The sequence below is a fragment of the Notechis scutatus genome, chromosome 2 (genome assembly GCF_049901735.1).
Source record: "Notechis scutatus isolate UNSWTSFEM ecotype Mainland chromosome 2, rNotScu1.2, whole genome shotgun sequence".
Classification (NCBI taxonomy): domain Eukaryota; kingdom Metazoa; phylum Chordata; class Lepidosauria; order Squamata; family Elapidae; genus Notechis; species Notechis scutatus.
The window spans coordinates 81,585,045-81,611,085 of record NC_142010.1 but is presented as its reverse complement, the minus strand read 5'-3'; the positions used below and the strand labels follow the sequence as shown (position 1 = coordinate 81,611,085).

Here is a 26,041-nt window from a genome sequence, read left to right as displayed (position 1 = left end):
TGCTACTGCTGTATATAATCTTCTGAATACATTGTGCTTTTTTGGTACACTATCTCGTCATGATAAACACTGCAACAGCATGTTAATTCCTATGCTTTGTTATTACTGGGAAGGAAGAATATCCTTTCTTTCGATAGTATTGATACATGATTTGTAAAGCAAATGATAATTTTATATTCTATAAATTGTACTCTACATACATAAGCTAGGATTGTTAATGTGTATTCACACTGCTCAAAACATCTACATGTTGTGCTTTATCTTTCTTTTGGTTAAATATAGATATTTGTTGTATCTTTTGATAAATAATTAAGCATTAATAGGGACCTATACTACTTAAAAGACATAAAAAATGCTGTTTACTTTCTAACTAACTTTACATAAACTATGGAACCAAATAACTTTACTACTATTTTTTAAGTCTTGCACTGGATATGTTCAAAATTATTGTATAAGTAGTACTTTCTAAATACAGCCTTGTCTACTACACCAAGAATCACTTTTGTTTCATAACTTTTATTACTGATCAGGATCTTTGTTCTGCAATGGGCCATTTAAAATAAATTGCACATTTTTTTTGGTTTCACAAGAAATCCAGGAAAATAATGTATATGGGATGGGAAATTCCATGACCAACGAGGCAGGAGGGATTACTGTCAGGGCATTAAAAGAATTTGAAAGGCAAAAACTTTCAGAATGAGAACTCTACAATTATTACCTAAATTGTCATTCTACTTTATATTACTGTATATACAGTGCAGGATCATGTAGTTCACCAACTACAGTTGCTTGCAATCAAAACTTCTAGACTTGCTTATACTCAGAATGCTTTTTATTATACATATATTAAATATAGTTCATTATTATAATGAAAATATTAGAACAAGCCCTTCCTTTTGGTCTCCTCTCCCAAATGAATAAATTTAAGTTCTGCAATGTGTAATCAATTTCATCTTGAAAATTATGATAGCATAACAATTTTTAAATATATATATATATTTAAATACTGTAGACTATTTTAAGATTTTCACTTTCACGACTTGTTTTTCCATGGACAGGTTATTTTATTAGAAATAAAATCATTAATATCATCATCCTGTCTTCTGGTGTAAAAAGTCTGATTAGATAACTCTTTGTTCTTACATCCATGAACCTCAGCTACTCATGTGCAATTGTCTGTATGGGAATGGAGTAGTATTCATGAACTGTACTTATGTCATCATTTGGATGTATATTTATTAATAAAGTAATTACTTTAAACACAAAATAATGTTTCATTTTTTGCCATATATTGCATCTGTCTTTCATAAATTTCATGTCTTAAATTTATAAAATAATGCAGTACCATCCTACTTTAGAGAATGAAGAACTGTTAATCGCTTGATGTTTTCTTTGTTTTATCCATAAAAATATTGAACTAAATTCTTTTTAAGTTTTTCTTTTGCTCTGCTCCCCATGTATTCTTACAATGTCTGATTGAAGGGCAGTGTCCACAAATGTTACTAGCTATTGATTTTAGTGACCATCTAATTAATATTTGTATGTACATGTGTGAGACTAGGTGTGCGTGACAGCAAAAGTATGAATGGGTGGCTTGTATTTTGGATGTTTGAAATGACTTATTTTAAATCTGGAAATCAATTGAGTGGCAAGGGGGTGAGTATCATGGTTAATTTGTGATAAAAATGTAATGGTTGATTATTTAAAAGAAATGGATCAATTAATTGAATATTAATCTTTCATTTTAAATCTGTTTTCACTTTTTAAAAATAGTTTGAATAGGTTGTCAATTGTCAGTTCCATGGCTAATATGAACCTTTTGCTTAAAAAAATTGTGCACTGTGATTACTGAAACCCTTTCAGAAATATTGCAATGTCACAATAGAGAGTTTTTAGTGGTATTTCTTTTTAGATTCTTCATTAGAATAAGATGGATAATTTTTAATTTAATTTTTATGTGCCTTTATGTCTTATATTAATAGATGGGCCCTGTAACTTTTAGAGGTGCATTACATCCTTTGGAGAAAGGAGACCTAGTTGTTCATTGTTTTGAATACATTATTTGCATTTGTTTTACATTACATTACATCCTGGGTTTTATTCCTGACATTTCTATTTAAGACTGGATAACCCTCCTATCTAAAATGCCAGAGAGCTACTGCCCAGTATATTCCCTAATTAGATGCATCCTTGTTTGATTTGTTACACAAACCTATGAAAAAGCCTCTTGCATTTAAAATCTGAAATACTTCAACTGAAAGTGTTTCTTGTGAAATTTTATATAAGATTGTTTGATTTTGATGACCTATTTGTGTGTTCTGAACTGGATTCAGAAACCAATTGGTAATCAATATGTGTAAGCTCTTCTACTAGAGCAGATAGAGGTAGAATTAAAATAGTGCAGACATATTTAAGCTGTATGCATTTGTATGCTTAAGGTTGACTAGACCTGAAAATTGGAATTCAGAAAATAAATTAATACTTTTCAAGCTTTTCTTGTAAGACAGGGGTGGGCAAACTTTTTGGCTCGGGGGCCTCATTGACTTTTAAAATTTGACAGACGGGCCGCCATCTGGTGTCGAAATGCCTGTCATTACAAGTCAAAATCAAATGAATGCAATCATTCAATCATTCACATCAAACCTTAATTCTGTACCAATCTTGGCGGGCGGATTAAAAAGACCAACGGGCCGGATGTGGCCCACGGGCCGTGGTTTGCCCACCCCTGTTGTAAGAGAATCTCTTTATTCTGTCTCATAAAGTACTGTGTGCGTCATTTAATGCTGAACGCTGACATGGAATAATTCAGGTGTTTCATCAGTTGAATACAGCTCATAATGTTTGTTTGCCCAAGGGACATTTGCAGTGGGTCAAAATAAGCAATCCCTGATATAAATTGAAACCTATTTGCCACTCTTAGCACTTAAGAGGCTAATCAAGATCAACAAAATCTGGCATTCTATTGGGGCTACTGCTGAATACAAGGTGCTCTTCTGCAGAATTTCACTTAATCCCTCCCCAAAGGTGCTTCCCCTCCCAAGAGGCAATTGGACTTTCAGGTTGCCTCTTGAAAAAAAATCATCTTTGGAACAACCATGAATCTCCCATAGTCACTTAATTCCCTCCCCCGTCAAAAAACAAAGTTTCAAATATTCAGAATATTGTATCTTCTCTTTTTCTTCCATGCTATGCAGCTTTTGAACTTTTGTTTTAACTTGCAATTGGACAACACACACACACACACACACACCAACAACCTTGCTGCACAAGTTGCAGCAGCCATGCATCCCATAATCCTAAGGTTACACATTTTCTTTCCTCTTTCCTTCCCATTTTTTTTTTTTTTTTTACAGTTGGTGTAGAGCAGCAGCACCCAACCTTTTGGGCACCAGGGACTGATTCTATGGAGAGAGGTTTTTCCGCAGAGCGGGAGGGGGTGTGGTTTTGTGTGCTGCCTGCATCCTATGGATGGGGCTTCATTAGTTTGCATGGCTCAGTTTCTGCCAGTCCACGGACAAGGGGTTTTTAACTAAAAAATGTATTTTCCTTTGCAGATGTTAAGACACTGGCTTTGAAAGAAACACCGCAAGCTTAGCCCTGGTATATACAAAGGAAGAGTTGTCCACTGGAAACACCATAGCAGACTGTTCAGCTGGTGGTGAAAACCTTTGCCGCATTCCAAATGAATAGCAATGTGTTCCTTTGGTCAGACAGGGACTTCTGCCCAATGAAGAACTGCTGTATAACTTATTCATGGGGCAGACTCCAGATTTGCCACCTATTTTTATACTGTTCATCACAACCATTTTTCTGATGACCAAAGAACTTATTGGGAGTCCTGTGAGACTTTGGTAGGTAATTACTTGGATGCTTTATTAGTTGCAATAATTGCTTATTTAATGAGTCAAATATTACTTTTACATTCTTTATGTTTGTGTAATGTTTGTTCAGTCATTTATTCATTCAAATTTTAATGCTGTACATACACTCACCAAGCATTTCTGGGTGGTTTATAGAACATTAACATAACAGCAGCCGTGAAAGTCTGTAGAGATTCTCAGTCATGTCCCAAAGGTGCTTTTCCAGCAGGCAACTGGACTTTGCTTTTTCTTTTGAAAACGTTTCACTTCTCATCCAAGAAGCTTCTTCAGCTCTGACAGGATAGGGGGGAATGGAAGGATTTATATTCCTTGCGGACAGCTGGTCATTTGCATCCTTTTAGAGCAGGTGGGCAAACTTTTTGGCTGGGGGGGCTCATTGACTTTTAAAATTTGACAGATGGGCCGCCACCTGGTGTCGAAATGCCTGTCATTACAAGTCAAAATCAAATGAATGCAATCATTCAATCATTCACATCAAACCTTAATTCTGTACCAATCTTCGGCGGGCCGGATTAAAAAGACCAATGGGCCGGATGTGGCCCACGGGCTGTAGTTTGCCCACCCCTGTTTTTGAGGGTCATTGAAGCACTTGGAAGTTTATCTGTGTCCTCCAGGGTCACCTGAGTAGTGCTCCTGGTTCCTGTAGTCAGCAATTTTTCCTCTGGAAATCCATTCCTACTCACACTCCATTCAAACAGTGTTCATCCCAAATTGTATACCTAAAAACTAAGGCTATACAACTTTTAGTTATATCACTACCTGAGCTGTTGCATTCTGGACCAACTGTAGTTTCTGAATGCTCTTCAAGAGCAGTGTAATGTAGTCCAATGAAGATGTGACTAAGCCCCAAGTTGCAGTGAGTAATATTTATCATTGTAGGAAAGTTTGTGATTGGTATACAAGATGTTTTGGCCACAGGTGTTACCTGCTGCTCAAGCTGGAGCTATAGACCCAAGGAGAACCCCCAAATTCCAAACTACCTACTGAAGAGAGTGAATAATGGAATCTCCTGGACAGCATCATGAACTTAGTCAGAAGTTAAGATATACAACTGGATATCAACATGGGCATGTTAATTAATATCAGCACATAGGTGAACCTTGACTCCATGCCAATGTCTGATTTCATCCAGTGGTTTTATATATAGCTGATGTTGAATAGGAAAATTATCTGGCTTTGCAGCATCTCCCTATTAAAATCCAAGACTTGCATCTCTCCCCATGATTGGAACCCTTTCTTCAGAAAAGACAACCAATATAATAGAGTATTCCCTGCTTCTAAATCTTGGAGAAGGCTTGAAAGGATATCATGACCAATGGCACTGAAAGCCACTGAAATATTAAGCAAGACCAGGAAGGTTTTACTTTTCCTATAGGTGCAGTCAATTATGTTTCTCTGCTGAACATGGGCCTGAAACTGGACTGGAACATAACTTCATTTTCTCAGGTCATTTTAATTCTAGACCAGGGGTGTCAAAGTCTATTTCATTGAGGGCCGCATCAAGGTTGTTTTTGACCTTCGAGAAGTGGGGGGTGGGTGGGCAGCATATGGCCAGTGGTGGGCATGGCCAGCTCATTGTCACTTGTGTCAGGGCACTTGTGCCCAAGTGCTAAGGTAGGACTTGGGGAGGGGGGCTCCTCACTTTCATTATAATCCTTCTTTCCTTTTTCCTTTCCTCTTCAGTCTTTCTTCTTCCCCTCTTTCCTTATTTTTCCTTCCTTGCTCTCTTCCCATCTTTTTCTTTGTCTTTGCTCTTTCCCTTTCTCCTTTCCTGGCCCTTTGCATGCTCAAATGCAAAAGGAGAAACATTTCTCCTTTTGTTTTGTTTTTAGTTTTTGAGAAAACGGAGCTGCAGAAGGCCGTTGCAGCTGAAAATGGAGTGTGGCCCAACTCCCCGAGCTCCATTTTTCCTGTCAAAAACGGGGTGCGGGGTGGCCGTACGCGGCCCCCTCCGAGCTGTTTTCACTAACAGGCACCGCAGGCCGGTCCTGTGTTGTTTCCGGGCTGGCCCTGTCTTGAATTTGACACCCCTGTTCTAGGGTCCTTAAGACCACATTTCTCTCCCCCACATCCCGCAGAGTGAAAATAAAGAACTAGATTCACTGTAGGTTTTATAAAGTCGAGCCATTCGTTTCTCCATAGCAATTATAATATTGAGAAAAGAAGCGCTTTTTACGAGGAAAATAAGTTATGTCAATTTTTATTAAAACTCCTCCGGGGAGGGGAAGCACAGGAGCCCCCAAAACATCGCGGAGACAAGGGCATACAATTCCACCTTTGCTTCCTCCCAGGCTACGATATCCGGGTTGCAGACAAAAGAAGAGCTAGCCCAGCACTTTCACACAGGCTTTCGTTGGCGTTGCAAAACCGGAAGCGGAAGTACAACCGGAAGCACTCCTTTGGTGGCTAGGTTCCTTTTGCAAGGCGCTTTAGCGGTGGTTTTTTTGTTTTTTGTTTTGGGTGGTGGGGGAAGAACGGCCGGCCCCCTCCCTTGCGAGGAGGATGCTCTTGGCCTCGCGCGGGTGGGGGCGGCACCTCCGGGTGGTCTGGCTGCTCGCTTTCCTTGCGGCAGGTGAGGAGGGTTCGGTTGCCATGGCAATATTGAATGGGGTGGGGTGGGAGGGAAGGAAGGAAAGAATTGAGGAAGAACTGCCTTTCAGACGCACCTGCCGTCCCGACGACCGTTTGGTTGAACGCGTATCGGGGCTTCCTGGTGATTTTGTTTGTTTTTCCGTGGGTGGGGAAAGAGGCAAAGGAGCCCCTTCCTCAGCGTCTCTCCAAAGTAGGACGCGGCGGGGTGAACCAGATAGCAAACATTTATTCCGCTCACTCTGCATTTCCGTGGTTTTCAGGTTGCATTGTTCTTCTGAAATAAGGGGCTGTTTTCATTTCTGATGTTAAAGAGAGTAAAGGCAACGTGTCTAATCCTACGTCTCTTGCTCTATTTAAATGCTGTTGAATCATGCATTTGGCAGAGATGGACACAAAACGGAAAGCGTTAACCACTATGGATTAGTAAGTTAATAATAGTTATAGCTGGATTCTCACTGAGCAAATTAAGGATGTGTGGTTATGCTGCATGACACTTTAAATGATGTGTATTTCTCTCTATATATACACACCTGTATGTATGTGTATTTTGCAGCAGAAACAGACGAAACTTCTGACCTGCTATCAGAAGAGCTAAGTGAAACTTCCTCACCATTAAATCTGGAGAGCAGCTCTGTCCATTCAGGCAGTGATGGACACAGAGAATCGGTACAGTATAGGACTGCAGAAATTGCTGATGCCATGATGAGTGTTAGCCGCCCTGCGGACCATCATGTTGTATTGTCAGTTATTCCAAGCGCCACAAAGGAGACACATCTCTCTGAAGCAGACACTGGTACTTGCGATGCATCAGCAGATGGTGAATGCCTTACGAATAACATGGCATCTGTATCTCAGCAAGGATCTCATGCACAAGAGCCAATAGTACATCCAGCAGTAGTGCTGGAAGCAGTCCATCCTTCATCAGCAGAGGACTCAAATAACACAGATGGTATGAAAACCCCAAAAGTGAACTGTGAAGAAAGAAACATTACAGGAATGACAAATTTCACATTACAGATTTTGAATGTTTCCCAAGTAAGTGATAGTTATTCTGACGTATTTCTCCTTAAGCTGAAAGTTGGCAATTTGGGCTGACAACAATGGTCTTGCTTAGGTGCAGCTAAAGTAGGGTCTGGATAGGACTACAGCTGTGTTCCTTAACCTTGGCACTTTAAGATGTGTAGACTTAAACACCCAGAAGTCTATTGCTGGCTGGGGACTTCTAGAGGTGAAGTCCACACATCTTAAAATGGTCAAGGTTGAGAAACAGTGGACTAGAGTAAAAATGTGTCTCTTTATGCTATTATAGTACTTAATTTGTATTACAGTACTTGTTTAATTTGCATGAGGTTGAATCTGGGTTGTTGTTTTTTAGATTAATGGAACGGCAGTATTCCTATGAAGAGAAGGAGCTCATGAACTTCATTGTCAAATTGACTTCGCATAATATAACTGAAATGGATATTCAGTTAATCCCTGTTGTGAATAAAACATTGAACAATAGCCTAACCACATAACCTGGTGGTTGTTTTTTTTACCAAGTCACCAAAAAAAATAATCAACTTTAAAACTAGTCCACAAGGCGTTATGTGAATGCAGCCCTTGGATTTTTAGCACACATAGAGAAGCATGTTAACTGAGCTAAATATTATCCTACTAATTTTGGATATAATATATGTTTTTTTTCTTACTGTCAGCAATCTACAGAACACAATGCTATGCAACTTGAGAGGTATAACCATGTAAAATGATTCTGAGAATAAAGATGATGGATTCTATTTTGTTTTTTTCTGAACTTTTTTTCATCAAATCTGAAGATTGGTATTTCAACTGATCCAACTTTAATCTCCTAGGAATGCATTGTTGTTCCTAAAATTGTTAAGAAAAATGTTTATGAAGGATAGTATTTATTTCATAGAATATTTGAGGTATCAAAAAAAATGAATGTCATCTGCAATATTGGAGGCAATGTAGTTCTGCATACTGATTGCTATTCCAAAGGTAGTTTGTTACCTTCTGTGTGAATTGACTGCATTACTGGATTTAGATAGCTTTTAATTTGATACAGCACACTTCTTATGTTCTATTATTTGGATTTAAGGAATATGGATTTCTTGTTATGTGTTTACTCTTGAAGGCTATTGTCAATATCAAACTATCACAAGATTTTATGGGTTTGATTGTGTCTTCTTGCAGGAAACTATTCAATAACTGATATTCAAAATATATAATAAACTAGCTGGCCAGTATGCATGTTTACTTTTAAAATTAGGAAATTAGAGCTCTCAAATTCATTCTACATATCATCATTAAAAAATCCACGTGGTTGCTAAAAGTTTACAATGGCATGTAATCAATTTAATGAATTCATACTATGGTTATTGTTCAAGTTTGAAACATGTTTTATAATAGAATGGTTAGTTAGAACTTTCATGTAGAGACACTTCTTTGCTTTTCTGAGTAGCACTTGGTTTTTAAAATTAATTTTTAATCTCATTTTAGGATTTAATGGAATTTTTAAATCCAAATGGCAGTGACTGCACCTTGGTCTTATTTTATACCCCTTGGTGTCGTTTTTCTGCCAATTTGGCTCCTCATTTTAATTGTCTGCCACGAGTGTTCCCAACACTACATTTCTTGGCCTTGGATGCCTCCCAACATAGCAGGTAAATTTTATTTTTTTCTGAATGATAATTGTTAACTTTGTTTTATACATTCATAATGTGTCTTTACAATAATAATGTAATGTGTCTTTACAATAATAATAATGTAATGTAATAAAGTAATAATGACACGTAACGGCAGGGAATACTTTCTGACCATCCACTGCTCCCTACTCCAGGACCTTCACTTTTTTTGTTTTTGTTTTACATGGTGATTCTAGTTTAATGAAGAATAACTGAGAGCTAGTTTTTATAAATTTTTAAATCAAAAATTTGTTTAGCAAAACTGATTCTTCTGCTTTACTGTTTGCAGTTTATCAACTCGGTTTGGAACTGTGGCTGTTCCTAATATCCTCCTTTTTCAAGGTGCTAAGCCAATGGCAAGATTTAACCATACAGATAGAACTCTGGAAACACTGAAAGCATTTATTTTTAATCAGACTGGTAAGATGAACTATAAATTGGGAGAATTGATATAGCCCTGTCTAACTCTAGTAAATACTTATTATTTCCAGGAACATTATTGTTTTGTCTCCAGTTAGGAAGGTAGTGGCAGCAGTTTTATGGTCAAGACTTAAGATTTTGGATGAATACAAAATAAGGTTGCAGTCCTAGCTAGACAAATAATATTCTACTTCTGGCGATTTTGGTTCTGCTGAAGATCTTGACATCCTGTCATTTGCTTCTCAGAAGCCTTATTTGGATAATATAAACATACTTTGGCATCAAAGATCAATGTTAATATCATACTATAATATTGGTTACGTACATATATTTCAGTTCCTCTGTGACAGCAGGAGTTATTGCTTATGATTCTTTTGATTATTTTGGGATTGCATATTTGAGAACTGAGGGTGAATTCAAGAAAGGTATTTTTTTTTCTGTAGATATTTCTCTTCATGTTAACAAGGAAAGAAACCAGGTTTTCTCAGCTTTCCTTTATCCACAAGAGAGGATAAAACTACTACTTTCTCTACATGCTGTAGCAAATAATTGGGAAAGCTAAGATAGAAGCAGTATTTTTGATCTGGAGTTGGTTGAAAGATGGGTGACTATATGAATGTTTTAAATAAATATATAAAATATTTTTCTTCACTGCCTCTTGAAGGAGAGAAAAAATCATGGCACTATTCCCTTTACTGATATGATTTTAGACCAGGATGATTGCCTGTTTATTTTCTTTCACCTTCCCCTGGTAACACGAGGAGATAAAACAGGCTAATCAAGTATATATTATGGAAATTATGAAAACACAAACTTACTGTTCTTGAGGCTGCAAGAGTTCTTAACAAATGAAATGGAAATAGAATTAAATAGGTAACATTAATAGTTTTGCTGGAAATATATTTTTACTTCAGTGAATAAATTTTAAAGTATAGTAAATGTCTTAGCGGATGATAAGTATGCTATTTTCAAGCTAGAAAATGGAGGTTTACACATGCAAATAGCTAAATATGATTTATGGTGCCTCATCTTGCATCAAAGTAATAATTAGATATTTCATTTCAGGTATACAACCTAAATCTGATGTGATGGTGAGCATGGAAGATCATGTTGGTCCCCTGCCTAGCACACAGAGTAAAGGAATAGATTGGCTCCTCTTATTTTCTTTATTGTTTCTTATCAGCTTCATCATGTATGCTACTATTCGGACAGAGAGCATCCGTTGGTTAATACCTGGTCACGATCAGGAGCATCAGGAATGATATGTGATTTGAGTACTATCTGCTTTCAGAATAAGTTGATAAACTAGTGAATTCCTCAATGTCTTATGAACTCGAGTCCTGTTAAGTTTATTGCATATTAAAAATAGCACATTATCATTCAGGAGAAATTTCTTAATGTACAACAGTGAACACTGCAGTTGGTTAATTAAATGGTGATGGGACAGCTTTACCCTATAGAATCTATACTCTGCAGAATCCATTTTAATGGCATGTGTGTGTGTGTGTGTGTGTGTGTGTGTGTGTAAATAAAGTGGCCTGATAATCTTGATAGAGTGAACATATCTCTGCTTCCTATTGTAGAAATTCTTATACACCTTCAAAATAACTGCAGGTGTGTACGATTGTAGAATGAAAATAATACATTTAAGTGTCAATTGGGTTTAGAAACAATCCTTAGCTTTAATGAGATACACTTTTTGAAAATTTAATGCAATTTGATAAATGTGTAAGTTACTGACACCTTCACATTTGTGCTTTGATCACAGTATTTGATTAAAATGGTTAGAATTAAGAAAACATTTAATAGATCCTAATCTTCATGTCATTTATACTAGAAATGGAGACATGCTTCAGTATTTTAAAAGGACATAAAACAATGTCACAGTAGGTTGGAAAGAGGAAATATAATTTCATGCACGATACTGTGATGCTTAAATTAAGTATGGGTGTAAATGTATGTATAATTTCATGGACATTGCCTTTTTAATGGTGTTTTTTTGTTTTGATGTTTGTGTTTGTAAGAATTTGAATCAACAGAAATTAAAAGAATAACCTATAACGTGGAGTTATGGCATTGTGGCTACATTAAATCTTTAGAGCTGTTATTTCATAATAAATCCATTCATGGTAGACTATTATAACTTTTAAAAGCTTCATTGGAAGGGCAGCATAAGAGACCAATATAAAATACCAAAAATGTGCATGAGACAGAAAACAGAACCAAAAGTGAATCAAGATCTGGAAGAGATGATACAGGCATATCTTATTTTCCTCTTACATTTGATAACTAAAGTGTTTTTTTCTCATAGCCGAACATTTTTGTACACAGACTACATGAGCTGATAGAATGGCTTGTAAAAGTGATTACCGTTTCCTTGGCAAGCGCCACCTGTAGCTGCCGCCGGGGAAGGTGCCAAATGATCACTCGCCCGAATTAGCGTAAAGACCCAAAGAGATACAGGCACTTTTCAATCCCTACCAACTCTGAGAATACCCAAAGGCTGCCGCCCTTGAACTGAATGAACCCAAGCCGACCATTTCGGGCATCCGAGAAAGGCTCAAGCCAAGCGCTTTCTCGGGGAAAACCAGGGACCGCCACGCTTTCCGGGCCCAGCCTGGTAGGATCGACTTGCGCCTCCCAGCAAAGATCTGCGCAGGTCGGGGAGCACCTGCGTGGGATGGCGACGAGAGGCTCCCCCTAGCGGCCGCCAAACATTTTGGGGCGGCCGCGGCGCAGGCGCAGACGCTGGCTGGAGAGGGCGGAGATGCCCGCTGAGGCATGCTGAGTCCCCGCGGGTCAGGGTTGGGGCGGCTGTTGCTGCTCCTGCGAGGGGGCCTGGTGGCTGTGGGAGGCCGGGGCTGCGGTGGCGGCCGGAGCAACTTCTCAGCTATGGTGAGCGGCTGAGCAGCAGAGGAGAAAAATCCTCGGAACGATTTGACAGATGGGGGCGGGCGGGGCGGCGGGAGGGATGGATCGGGATCGTCCACGTAAAGAACGTGGCCCGGTGACCTTTACTCATGTTGGTTTGCTTTCTTTGAAGCTCTTAACTGCGGTTTTAAGCTTTTACAAGAACAATTTAGGGAAGGCTGACCTGGAAATCCAGATTTGGACCTCTGGGCTTCTTTTTTTTTGCAAGGGAGAGGGGCTCAAAGAGAACGTTAAATGATCCTCGCACGTGTAATTCGAATATTAGAGTTTGCAATTGGCGCTTTCCCTTTTTTGTCCTGACAACGATCTTCCTTACAGGAAGCTCTTTTGCATTAAACCTGGATCTGGCTGGGACTGCTTCAGATTCGGGGTAGGAGGATCCTACATCTAAATACAGAAAGAGTAGGTAGCTCAGTTCCCCTTATGGATTATCCTACCAGCTTAATTCTTAGATCAGATCGGCTTTCAGGTTCTGCTCCTATGCCTCCGGGTGAAACGAAACAGTCATCGTGGAGTGAGCAGTGTACAAATTTAATACATAATACTAATAATTTAGGTATGTTAACCAGTTATCAATAAAAAAGGCAGGACAAAAGTATCATCTTCACAACAAAGGCTTTTTGTGTTGTTGATTGGCTCCCAATATTTCTCTGCTTAGTAAATGGTTGTTTGATCTTACAAAAGCTTTCATAGGGATAATCATTGCTTCTTGCAGCAAAAGATATTGGAGCATCTTAAATGAACACATTTATTATGAATGTTTTTGTGGAAAATAGGCCAGATAAAATTATGATTAAAAAAAACTTTTAAATGCCAGGTTGATTCTTTTTTCCTTATAGATTTTGTACATTGTTTAATGAAGGCTAGTATTAAACAGCAGACTAGTGCTACAGGTACTATTACTTGTATCTGTAGCATCTCATCTGCAATGGTCAGTTTTCCTACAATCAAGTGACTACCAATTGCTTTGCTTATTATGACAAGTTATGCATAGTAACAGCAGATTAGGCAAGTATAAATTCATTCTACTTTGGCAAACTAATGAGAATTTTTTTTACATAGTGATCTAGTGCTTGTTTATACAAAATGAAATCCCACTTAGAGCTAATTCCCAAGTAAGCATCTGGCAATGCACACAATTTGCAATCTAACATGTGCTAAAAAATGGAATATGATTCCGAATAAAATTATTTAAAAGTAACCTTTATATGTCTACATTATTATGAATCACATCTTTAAGAATCTGTTAGATTGGGGTCCCCAACCCCCAATTTGTGGACTGGCCTTGGGCCATGGCATGCCAGAAACCGGGCCATGCAACAAGCAGAGCCTCTGTGGGATGCAAGCAGCACATGAAACCATGCCCCTTCTGGTCTCTGGAAAAACCTCTCTCCACAAAGCTGGTGCCTGGTGCCCAAAAAGTTGGGGGTCTCTGTGTTAGATGGATGCAGACTTCTCACATGTGGCCATATAATTTGCTTATTTGTCTAAATTATTATATGGTTAATGTAATCAAGGTCAGTTTTTTTGTTCAGTATATTGTTCCTTGTCTGTTTTACACACACACACACACCTTAGAAGATTGTGCATCAAGTAATGTGATGAACTTTAACTGGAATAATCACAGCTTGTTTTCCAAACAGCTGAATAGAACTGGTGAAGTTGCGATATGACACTTTCTGTATTAATGGCCCAATAGTTACTTTAAGTAACCTTGAATTCTCCTTAGAGCTGCTCGGATCATCCAGAGAGTGGGTGGTGCTTCTGTCTCTGCTGTTGTAGGCTGAGCTAAATTCCTGAGGAACGCTCCTCCTTCCATCACGTGACTCCATTACAGCATTCCCCAGTTTATGCTCAGCCTCTCGCAGAGTAGGCAGTGTTTTCGAAGTGCTCTTGGCCGTCTCAGCAAAGCCTTATTTTGACTCCTATATTTCTTCTCAGGTTGTATTAGCTTATTTCCTCTCTTAGCCCTGCGCAGTTGGTTTTGTGATTTTAGACTCCCCTGGGAAGCCCTCCTGGCCCCAGGGGGTTCCAGGGGGAAGGTTAGCAAACTTTACAAGCTACCCCCCCACCCCTTCCTCATTGCCGTTTCTGCCGTTTTTTTCTCTTGATCCACATTGCTTTAATAGACGCTCTGTTTCGCTCCGTTTCCCCGAACGCCGCTTTTCTTTCGTTCCGAAGCTTCCTTGCCTCCTTCCCATTCAGGAGGTTCTGGAGCAACTGAGATCCTGGATGGAGTTGGCTATCCGCCAAGGAATTGCGGAAGGTCTCCAACAGGCGGCCAGGCCTGGTCTACATCCTCTGGTCACCGAATCCGAGTCTCACTCCATAAGATCATTCACTCTCAGATCGGAACCGCCCCAGGATCAGGTACCCCATCAGGGGGAGGTTTCCACCTCAGTAAGGGAGGCGGAGGAGGAGGCGGAAGGGGACTTAGATTTGTACAGGGAGGAGGAGCAGTTTGACTTGGGGTCCTTACACTATAACGAACCCCCTTCCGACATAGAACCATCCGAGGCAGAGATGTCAGAGGACGAGGGTCTCACCCCCGGCCAACCCACCTTTGTAGGGCTCTTCAAGCCCCAACTATTCAAATCCCTCCTGTTCAAAGCCAGGAATATCTCGGGTCTAACAAGTCAGAACCCCTCTGACCCCTCTCCTCTCGCTCCGGAAGGTCCAGAGGACTCCATTTTTAAACAGCCTGTTGCGGAGGCCGAGGTCATCCCAACCCCCCCATCTTCCTTGACCTGGTGTCCAAGCAGCTTGCCTCCTCGGCAGCCCCCCCCCCCGCCCCTTCAGCCCATGATAAAAAGTTCTTCAACTTAGACCCAGAGCTTTCCAGCCTATTGAGCATCCCGGAGGTTGATGAACCCATTGTGGGCCTGGCCTCTTCCTCCACCCTCAGCGACCCCCTAGAAGCCCTGAGGCTGGAGGAGAAACGATCGGAGCTGGCCTTACACCGAGCTCATCAGTCAGACGCGTGGGCAATCAGATCGGCCACGGCCTCCTTCTTCATCAGGTCATCCATTCGCTGGCTTCGCCAACTTAAGCAACATGTCCCAGCCTCCAATGTCCGAGCCTATCAGGATATAGCCAAGATCACGGCCGCGGCCGAGTTCTTGGCCGACGCTACCTTTCACTCTGTCAAATTTTCCACCCGTGCCATCTCCTCCCATGTCTCTGCCCGCCGTCTGCTCTGGCTAAAGCACTGGCAGGCAGACCTCAAGAATAAAGTGAAATTGGCCTCCGCTCCCCTCGTGGGAAATAAACTGTTCGGACCATCCCTGGATCCCCTTTTAATAGAAGGAAGGAATAAGAACAAATTCCTTCCATCCCTCATCCGCAAGTCAGAACCCAGATCCCTGCAGCCCTTTCGGAGAGCTCCCTTTCGTCCCTTTTTCCAATCCCCCTTCTCTCCCAGGTACCAAAGGCTCGGGACAGCCCCAGGACAGGACCGACTCCTCTGATAGACACAGAAGAGGTGGTAACTTCAAGAGGCCCTTTCGTGACTCTGGCAACAGGCCCTTCCGGCGTTCCCGTTAAGCCACCAGACTTAATTCCCATTGGCGGGCGTCTTAAAGCCTTCGCCAACCAGTGGGACTCCTCCACTTCTGACGCCTGGGTTAGGGACACCATCAGGTTTGGCCTTGCCCTCGAATTCCAAACTACCCCCGATTTTTTCATACCATGTCCCTTCTCCAAGAACCATTCCAAGCGCAGCCTCATGGACTCAGCAATTCAGCACCTACTTGGACATACAGGCCATCCAGCCCGTTCCTCTATCTCAAAGAGGACAGGGTTTCTACTCCCACTTATTTGTGGTTCCCAAACACTCCAGGGGATGGAGAGCGATTCTGGATTTAAAGCGGCTTAACCGCCATCTCGTATATCGCAAATTCAAAATGAACACGTTGCAATCCATCCTCCTGGGAGTTAGACAGGGAGACTGGTTGTCATCCATTGACCTCTCTGAGGCATACCTACACATCCCAATCCGGCCCTCTCATTCCAAATTTCTGCGCTTCTGCTACAATAACCTCCACTTTCAATACGTGGCACTCCCATTTGGGTTGGCCTCTGCCCCCAGAACCTTTACCAAGGTCCTGGCTGCTCTAGCCGCCCACCTCAGATCCCTCCCGGTGCGACTACACTGTTACCTGGATGACATCCTCATCCTATCCCCTTCCAGGGAACAAGCAGTGAGGGACACCCAAATCACCCTAACCTCTCTCCAGGAACATGGGTTCCTCATCAATTGGAAGAAAAGCCAATTATCCCCCTCCACCAGGATAACCCACCTGGGGACGGTAATAGACTCTGTGAAAGGGAGGGTGTTTCTCTCTCCGGAGAGAATCCTCAGCATCCAACAATCAGTCAGACACATCAGACGCCTTAAAAGGGTTTCCCTTCTAGAACTAACCCAGTTACTAGGTAAAATGATATCTTGTATTTCCATTATTCCCTGGGCCCGTTTCCACTCCAGATCCCTCCAGTGGTTCCTGCTCCCGTACCAGAGAACCGGATCAAGCAACTCAAAGCGCAAGGTCAAGGTCTCACCAAGTGTGCTCACCTCCCTCCTCAAGGAGCCCCCAAGACTCACCGTTACCACAGACGCCAGTCTGTCCGGATGGGGCGCTCACCTACAGTCCCTTACAGCACAGGGCAGATGGTCAGCGACAGAGAAACTGTGCAACATAAACTGGTTGGAGCTTCGCGCCGTCCATCTGGCTCTCCGCAGTTTCCTCCCCCAGGTACGCGGCCACCACGTTCTCATTCTCACCGACAACATCACGGCCAAAGCTCACATCAACAAGCAGGGGGGTACTCAGTCTTCACGCCTAATGAGGGAGGCCGAGCGCCTCTGTCGGTGGGCGGAGTCTCACCTCCTTTCCCTCAGGGCGGACCACATCTCGGGTATCTCCAACACCCAAGCAGACTGGTTGAGCAGGGCCACCATAGACCAGTCGGAGTGGCGTCTCCACCCATCTCTATTCAGGGAGGCGACATCCATCTTCGGTCTACCAGTAGTAGACCTGTTTGCCTCCCCCCTCAATACCCAACTTCCAAGGTTCGTTTCAAGATTCCCATCCCCAGGGGCGGAGGACCACAACGCCCTTCGGTGTCCGTGGCTCCCGGGCCTCCTTTATGCCTTCCCTCCTCTGGCGCTGGTGACCATAGTCCTTCAAAAGGTACTCCACGAGAAGGCGGAGCTGCTCCTTGTAGCTCCTTATTGGCCCCGTCACCCTTGGTTCGCAGACCTTCGCAGCCTATCAGTAGCCCCTCCCTGGAGGATTCCAGCAGACAAAATCTCTCTGTCTCAAGGTCCCCTCCTCCACCCGAACCCCCAATGGCTTCAACTAGCTGTTTGGAGGTTGAGCGGGAACGTTTGAAGAGGGAAAACCTCTCTAACAAGGTCATTGATACCATTTTAGCAGCCAGGTGACCCTCAACCACAAGGATTTACGACGCCACCTGGGCCATTTTTCGTAAATGGTGTGTCAAACTTCTTATTGACCCAACGGCCCCCTCCATTGCTCAAGTGCTTGACTTTCTCCAGGAGGGTCTCAGCAAGGGACTATCCCCCAATACACTAAGACGTCAGGTAGCAGCCTTATTCACAGTCATCCACTGTAAAGAGGCCAGTTCCCTCTCTCACCATCCCCGTATTCGTGCCTTCCTGAAAGGGGCCACAAATTTACGTCCTCCGTCCCTCCACCGGTACCCAACCTGGGACCTCAATAGGGTCTTTACTTCCCTCACAAAACCACCCTTTTAACCCCTAAGAGACGTCTCTCTTCAGTTCCTATCCTTCAAAGTAGTTTTCCTGGTAGCGATCACATCAGCCCGTAGGATATCAGAGATCGCTGCGCTGTCAGTTAGGAAAGACCTTTGCGTATTCCATCCCGACCGGGTGGTCCTCCGGCTTGACCCTTCCTTCTTGCCCAGGATTAATTCGGTTTTCCACAGGACCCAGGAACTTATCCTCCCCAATTTTTGCCCCAGGCCAACTCATGAAAGGGAGAGACTATGGCACACCCTGGACGTCAGACGTGCCTTACGGATTTACATTAAACGCACTGAGCCCTTCCGCAAGTCCAAGGCACTGTTTATATCCTTCCAACCAAAGTCACAAGGGCTCAAGGTCCCTCCAACCACCATAGGCCGTTGGATAAGGGCGGCCATCGCCAAGGCGTACCAGGCTCAGGCCCTCCAGGTACCCAGGGGTATCACGGCTCACTCCACTAAGAGTGCAGCAGCTTCAGCTGCCTGGGCTACCCAGGCCCCAATACTCGACATTTGCCGGGCAGCTACGTGGGCCTCCCCGTCGCCCTTCATCAGACATTACAAGATCGACAGGTATGCCTCAGCTGAGGCCTCTTTTGGTAGAAGGGTTCTTCAGAGGGTTCTCAGGGAACCCGAGGGGACTACAGACCAGACGGTGCCCCTCCCGTAGGACAGGCCCAGCTTTGGTATGTCCCACTCTCTGGATGATCCGAGCAGCTCTAAGGAGAATGGGCGTTGGTTCTTACCTGACACGCCATTTCTCTTCGAGCTGCGAGGATCATCCAGCCCCTCCCTTTTCTTTCACCGTCTGGTGGGGTCTTGTTTCGGCCAAGGAACCTTAAGTATAGTAAGATGAGAGCACGAATTCTGTTTCCTCTCGCCTTCGCATAAACTGGGGAACGCTGTAATGGAGTCACGTGATGGAAGGAGGAGCGTTCCTCAGGAATTTAGCTCAGCCTACAACAGCAGAGACAGAAGCACCACCCACTCTCTGGATGATCCTCGCAGCTCGAAGAGAAATGGCGTGTCAGGTAAGAACCAACGCCCATTCAGGAACAGATTGCAAGCCTGTGTGTATTCAGCTGGCAAACAAGCAGTGCATTAGTGTTGAAATTCAAGAATGAAGTTCAAGGCATGCATTGAACAGCAGACATTGAAGTAATGACAATGTAGGAAGCTATTAATAATAGTACATAATAGCTAGCGTACAAACCCAAGAATCTCTAATACATTTTCTTAAATATATTCTCAGAGTGTGAGTCTAAGACTTGCAATTGGTGGTTCTGAAATCTAATAAGATTTATGGATTATTTGATCTGTTAATCTAAGTTACATATTTCAAACTGAAAATTTGATTTTGCTCTATATTTTATACCAGGTTATTCTTAAAAAGGAAATACTGCTTTTTTATTTCACATTTTGCAAAATATACCGACTTCTAAAAATATGTAGGAGAAAACTTCCAAATAAGCATAGACTCAAAATAAGCATAGAGCCCAATAGTTTGACATGGTTTTCCAGGAGAGAATTGCTAAAGAGGAAGTGGAAATTACAACATAAAAAAGGAATGGTGAGTGGACATTGAAATGTCAACAATTAACAAAAAGCCATATATGACCCATGATCTGTGATTGCATCACATAACTGGTTAAAGATGGTAAGTAAATAAAAGTAGACATTTGAAACCATCCAAGAAAAGTAAAATAGCTCCATAGGCCAATCGATTCTATCTCCATTATCGGTTACTCATGTAGAATTAGTAGTTAATATTAAATGGCATGCAGACGATATGTCTGGAAAAATTTAAAAAAGATAATGGACATATCTTCCTTTCCAAATTATCTCTACATTCTTAACAATTTATTATTTTGTCTGGTTTTTACCCTTTATTGAAAGTGATATTGTGTGATATTATTTATATTCAGGAAAAACACGGACTACAAATAGTCCTCTACTTATGATTGGTTGCTTAATGAACATATGGTAGATCCCACCCCACCCCCCAAAAAAGCTGCTTAGAATCCAGTCCTGAAGTTACAGCTGCTGCAGAGTCCCCTTATGACCAACTACTTAATTCCCTTCCACCACTGACCTCCACTTGGTCGTCCTCACTTTTCTAAGAGCACTGGAGTTAGAGTTAGGGAAAGGGAGCAAGCTGCAGAACAACTTGTTTTGCTTCCCTAATGAAGCCTCACAGCATTCCACCATGCTGCAGAATGCTCATAGAATAGAATAACAAGAGTTGGAAGGGACCTTGGAGGTCTTCTAGTCCAACCCCTGTTTAGGCAGGAAACCCTCTACCGTTTCAAACAAATGGTTGTCCAATTTCTTCTCAAAAACTTCCAGTATTGGAGCGTTCACAACTTCTGGAGGCAAGTTGTTCATGTCAGGGAAACATTCTGGAATCGGATGCCATTTTCCTAGTGGCCACAATTCAGTGTGTCTGCTTCCAGATTGTGCCACCCTGCTCAGCAAGAAGCAGCCTGTCCACTTTCCTTAACCTGAGCTCCAGAGCTCTTCAAAAAGAGAGGAGATGGACGTGAGGCCCTGTGGGATATGGGAGGCAAGCTCAAGGCCTGCAGAGTCTCAAGAGAGGCAGGAAACGAAGCATGTGTGCCTCAAGGTGGAGAGGCTTTGGGAGGCCTGTGGCACGGACTGGGCTAGACTTCCCAGGTTGCCTCTGAGGCACCCCATGCTCTGCTTAACAACCTGCACACTTGTTTAATGACAGAATAGGGATGGGGGCTTCATAAGTGAGGTGATCATGGAGCTTCACTTAACAGTTGTCACAGTATGTGATTAATGGGCAAACTCTTATCACAGTCTTGAGTTGAAGACTAGCTATATGTTAAAATCAGTCAAACTACAAAAAGACCCGATGCCCCAATACTTTGTTCCTTAATAAATAGGCATTATTTTCTTAAAATAAATGCTAGTATTTCAGCAACATCTAATATTAACGGTATTTATGTTATATACTAATTATTAAAAAATAGAAATAATTCATTAGTCATTTTCAGACTTTAAGCTAGTTGATTATTACTGTATTGTTCACCTTTTAATATGCAATTAATTTGTTTAATAGTAAAGTATTACTGTACATGTTTTCATCATGTATTTTATTCTATAATATTTTAATCATGTAAAAATAATTGATTCTTTTAACTTTGCAAATATGAAGAAGCTTTTCGATTGTATCTTGGTAACTCGTGAAATTTATCTTTTTAAATTGATTCATGCTGAATTTCCATCCATCAGTAAATAATAATTGCAAATATAAATGTGGGATATCGACATTACATAATCAGTAAAAATATTATTAATTATATAAGTGTCTTTTCAGTAAGGTTAAATAAAGAATTTACTTGATATATAATTATGTTAACTGCTGCTTTCTTTATTATATTATTTACCATATGATTATTCCTAATTTTTGTTTATATAATTTAACATTTCTATTATTTCTTGTTTAGAAAGTTTAAATTCTATCTCACCTTGAATAAGAACTTACATTTGAAATATAGTGCCACCTAGTGGACAAAATGTTGTTTGTGTATAACAAATGTAATTATTCAAATTCATAGGATTGGAGTTTCTAAAATTGTCCACTTTACATATATGTCTGAAGTTTCAATTGAATTTCAGAGATTTGTGATGTTTAATCTGATTTATTTGAAATGTTTAATTTGTTTGAATGCCAGATTGTGCTGAAGAAGTGCTGTTAGTATTTTCCTTTGAGAAAATTGACTGATGGGAAGTTTATTTACTGTTTAGTGTTTATAAACTGTAGAAATAGAAGGTAGTGAATTATGTAAAATGAGATGTTAAAAACAAATTAGAATACATATTAAATCTAAATACTCCAGGCATTCTTCTTAAATCATTTCTAAATTCACGGCTGAATATGAATTCTAGTTTGTTTTATCATTTTATTTTTAACTTCATTAAATAACCTAATTTCCCCTCCCAAAATGTTTAGTTTGACTTCAAAAGCCAGTTCAAAATAAAAGATTCTTCTGTAACTTAGGAACTTAGATTTGTTTTTTCTTGGTTTCTAACATTACAGTTTTATTTATTTCCACCCAGAAGTAAACTCCAGCAGTAACAAGAGAGAGAAGTAAACTCTCTCTCTTTCTCTGTTGAATTGCAGACTGTGAATTCTGCTACTCCTTAATTCCACCACATGTGCAAAGCATCTCTGAAGATATACATGTCTTTTTATAATCATTGTTTTTATCCTGCATGACTGGCAAGGATAATTTATTTGCCAATAAATTATTCTTTGCAAATGTTTTTTGCCAAGGATTACAAATAATGCTTTCAGGCATCACTCCTTTCCAGCTATCCAGTAGCTGAGAAAAAAAAATGGCAGTTCAGCCTGCCTATATTTTTCTTTCAAATGTTATGTGTTGGTAACATTCATGGTTTTCACACTTAGACCAAACATCTGCTGTTTTAGCACCAGGTTTCTGGAAAACAGAAAATCTACGATTATATAGAAATATGAAGAGGCATTATATTGGAATGCCACCTAAAAAGCACAAACTTTGTTCATCATTCTAACCTCAGTAAATGTGTCTTGTGGATCATCCAGATGTAAGGATTTGGATAAGTGTATGCGATTGTGATCATCGTTCTTGTTAATGAAGAATATAACCAGGGTGTGTCCAATTTTTCAACTTCCAATTTCCAAACACTAGGGGTGCTCAAAAGTTGTGACATAACTTGGGGATTGTAAAGATATTTTGGTTACTTTAATATAATTTAGATGTGCTTAGTAAGTAACTACATAAACATCATACCTTTTTAACATTTTGTTTGTTTCACCTTCTGCATTGATACAATAAAAGGTTACTTATTAAAAGATGTGAAGGGAGTGTTAAGAGAGCGCTTGGACCAGTTCTGTGGAATTCTTAATATTGTTGAACAAAATCCTGGCAGTTATATTGTAAATGCATTGTTCATTGCATCTGGTTTAAAAAAGTTTAAATTTATCGATATCTCCAAACTGGGAGAAAAATGAGAAATAAAGCAGGAAGATGGGTAGCCTGTCCAATCGGAAAACAGTTGCCTATAGATAGCTATGTGGATTCACCTACAATAGTCGCTAGAGAAGGGGCAGAAAAACTTGAATTTAAAAACACGCAAAGGAAACATCGTTTTTTAGATTTTATGCTGTGTTACTATGCTTTACAATTGGAGAGTTACAGTCAGCAGGTGATGTCAAGCTGCAGAGATTGGATATTCCAGAATGTGGTAAAGTTCTCTCTCTACCAAGAGAGAAATATTTGTAAATCTGCTTCTAACATGCAGGTGATGTAAAACCATCCATATAGCTGAAATAGTCAGCCAGGTTTTAAAAGTTTTTGCTTACCTAAAATATAATATGACGGTATGTGTTTATCAGAGTATGCTGCATTATGTGTAAGATTATTTTCTCATTCCAAAAATATTTTTCACTTTTGTCCCACTGGAACCTGAACCAAGAAATCACCTCTCCAGACAATGTTATCTTTTTAACTTTTTACAAACCTATTCTTCCTTTCTAGTAATTTAATCTCTTTGTTCTTTTTCCAGAATTATCTCTCTCAGAGTTTCAAACTTTCGTAATATAGAATCCTTAAGGGGCTTTGGGAGATCTCCTTTAGGGTGGGTTTCCCTCAAAAAATTAGTTTTGCAAATTTCAGAGGTCTGTCAAATTTTTATTTGTTATTGGATGTCCAGATTTCAGTGGAAAAGAATTAAGAGCATGTTTTTCTCCTGTATGACATAATATAAAAGTATTTTCAATTTTAGTGGATTATGTTTATTAATTTTATATAGCAGCATTTGTTCCTACCTCTTCTGCTCTAGAACAATGCAAAGTTACCACGTACCATGTTTACTCAAATGCAAGTATCAATGATGTTTGTTTTCTACCTAAGATGCTGCCTAAGATGTTTTAATTTAGATGCTACTTAACTTTATACTCTAAATAGAATGAATCCATATATGACTTTAGGGGAAGGAGCAGAATCAATCTGTACAATTCTATTTGTGAAGACACAACCAGTATGATTGCAAATAATTAATGCAATGTGGTCTTTTTAATCTAATAAGCCTCTGTATGGTTAACATAGGTTTATGGTGCATTTTTCTTCTTTCTTTGCCATCATAGTCTTCACAATCTAGCTGGTTGAGCACTGAAGAAAGGAACCAAGCTTTATATGATCTTAAAGCTGCTGGCTGGACTGAGCTCACTGAAAGAGATGCTATATTCAGAGAATTCGTATTCAAAACCTTTAATCAGGTAAATGCCATTAATTCGTATTCTTGATTTAAAGGAAATACATTTCTCTTGATTATCCCTTGTACTTGAAAAACCCCATATGCTACCAGATCCTGTTATTTTAAGTTTTACAACTTGATGATGATGATGATGATGATGATTTTTCTTTAAAAATGTGAAAAGTGATACATTTTTTAAAGGATGGTAGAACTTTGTACTGAATAAGACCCAATATACATACATACATACATACATATGTGTGTCTGTGTGTGTGTGTTTTCTTAAGTTTTCGCAGATACTTACATGTATGGTATTCAGCTTTGTTCGGGTATTTTCCCACGTCATTATAGTTGTGCTTTTAAAGTTGTAGCAACGTTTCGGCAGAATCTCATCTGCCATCATCAGGCTTCTGTATTGTGTTCAAGGAACACAATACAACTTTAAAAGCACAACTATAATGACGTGGGAAAATACCCGAACAAAGTTGAATACCATATACACACACACACACAAACAAACACACACGCACACACACACACACACACACACACACATATATGTGGATCTTTGGTTATTCAGGTTTTCTCCCGCGTAAAATTGGAAGTATCTCGGCAACATTTTGACGAAATCTCATTCGTAATCTTCAGGCTTGTGTCTTCGGCTTTGTGCTTGGAGTAATGTGAGCTTGCAGCTGCTTCTTCCTTTTAACTGCTAGTGGGGGTGTGACTTGATTGGGTGGGGACTTGGCTGTGTTCTGATTGGGTGGGGGTGTGTTCTCATTGGTTGGGGGTTTGGCTGTGTTCTGATTGGTAGGGGGTTGGCTGTGTTCTGATTGGTTGGGGGTGTGTTCTGTTCAGGTGGGGGCTTGGTTGTGCTCAGGTTAGTCTTAGTTGCTGGGGGATTTGAGCTGGTGAGCTGTGATCCTGTTGTTTGGCTTCACGTTCGTGGTCGTGCCACATCTTCATGGTGGGCGTCCGTTCGCTTCATGTATGGGTCGTAGGGGTTTGAAGCGCGTAGTGATGTAGCTCCGGTACAGCTTCTGGTCCGTGGTTGTGTCTTATCTGTGTGGGTGTGAGTCTGCTTTCTACGTGGAAATGTGGTAGCATCTTGTGTGGCCCTCGTGGGTGTGGGCCTGGTGTCATTCTTCATGTTAGGTACTCGGTTGCTAATGAGGGCGGGTTTCCAAATGGCTGGTAGGCGGGAGGTATCATCTTGTTTATTCATGCTGTGTGGGCGTTTTTCTATCTCTATGGCTTCTCTGATTATTCTGTTGTTGAAGTGTTCAGTTTTGTCCTAGGGAGCCATTGGATTTTTTGTATTCTAAGACATCTAGGAAGGGAAGTTGATTGTTAGCTTCTGTTTCCATGATGAATTGTATTTTGGGGTGTAGGCTGTTGAGGTGTGTGAGGAAACAAAACTTAGAGCCCAGCGACCTACTAGTGAGCTTCGATGTTATATCCCTTTTCACCCAAGTGCCT

General features: G+C 40.7%; 2 protein-coding genes across 2 annotated transcripts in view; both read left to right on the top strand.

Moving 5' to 3' along the window:
• The first annotated feature begins 6,259 nt into the window (after nucleotides 1-6,259).
• On the top strand, nucleotides 6,260-11,647 carry TXNDC15 (thioredoxin domain containing 15). Its single transcript, XM_026687095.2, has 5 exons — nucleotides 6,260-6,453; nucleotides 7,027-7,508; nucleotides 8,976-9,139; nucleotides 9,450-9,580; nucleotides 10,646-11,647. Exons 1-5 carry the CDS (start codon nucleotides 6,384-6,386, stop codon nucleotides 10,840-10,842), a joined length of 1,044 nt encoding a protein of 347 aa, XP_026542880.1. The 5' UTR covers nucleotides 6,260-6,383; the 3' UTR covers nucleotides 10,843-11,647.
• Nucleotides 11,648-12,180: 533 nt separating this feature from the next.
• The window catches only part of PCBD2 (pterin-4 alpha-carbinolamine dehydratase 2), a 51,369-nt gene continuing 37,508 nt past the window's right edge, over nucleotides 12,181-26,041 (top strand). Inside the window, exons 1-2 of the mRNA XM_026687084.2 lie at nucleotides 12,181-12,475; nucleotides 24,453-24,584. Of these exons, the coding sequence (XP_026542869.2) occupies nucleotides 12,362-12,475; nucleotides 24,453-24,584 (246 nt within the window). The 5' untranslated portion in view covers nucleotides 12,181-12,361. The remainder of the gene's footprint in view (nucleotides 12,476-24,452; nucleotides 24,585-26,041) is intronic.

Coding starts and splice junctions, on each gene's coding strand:
- TXNDC15 (XM_026687095.2), top strand. CDS start 6,384: ATGCTCTTGGCCTCGCGCGGGTGGGGGCGGCACCTCCGGGTGGTCTGG. Junction 7,509..8,975: donor AGATTTTGAATGTTTCCCAA/GTAAGTGATAGT, acceptor ATCTCATTTTAG/GATTTAATGGAATTTTTAAA. Junction 9,581..10,645: donor ATTTATTTTTAATCAGACTG/GTAAGATGAACT, acceptor ATTTCATTTCAG/GTATACAACCTAAATCTGAT.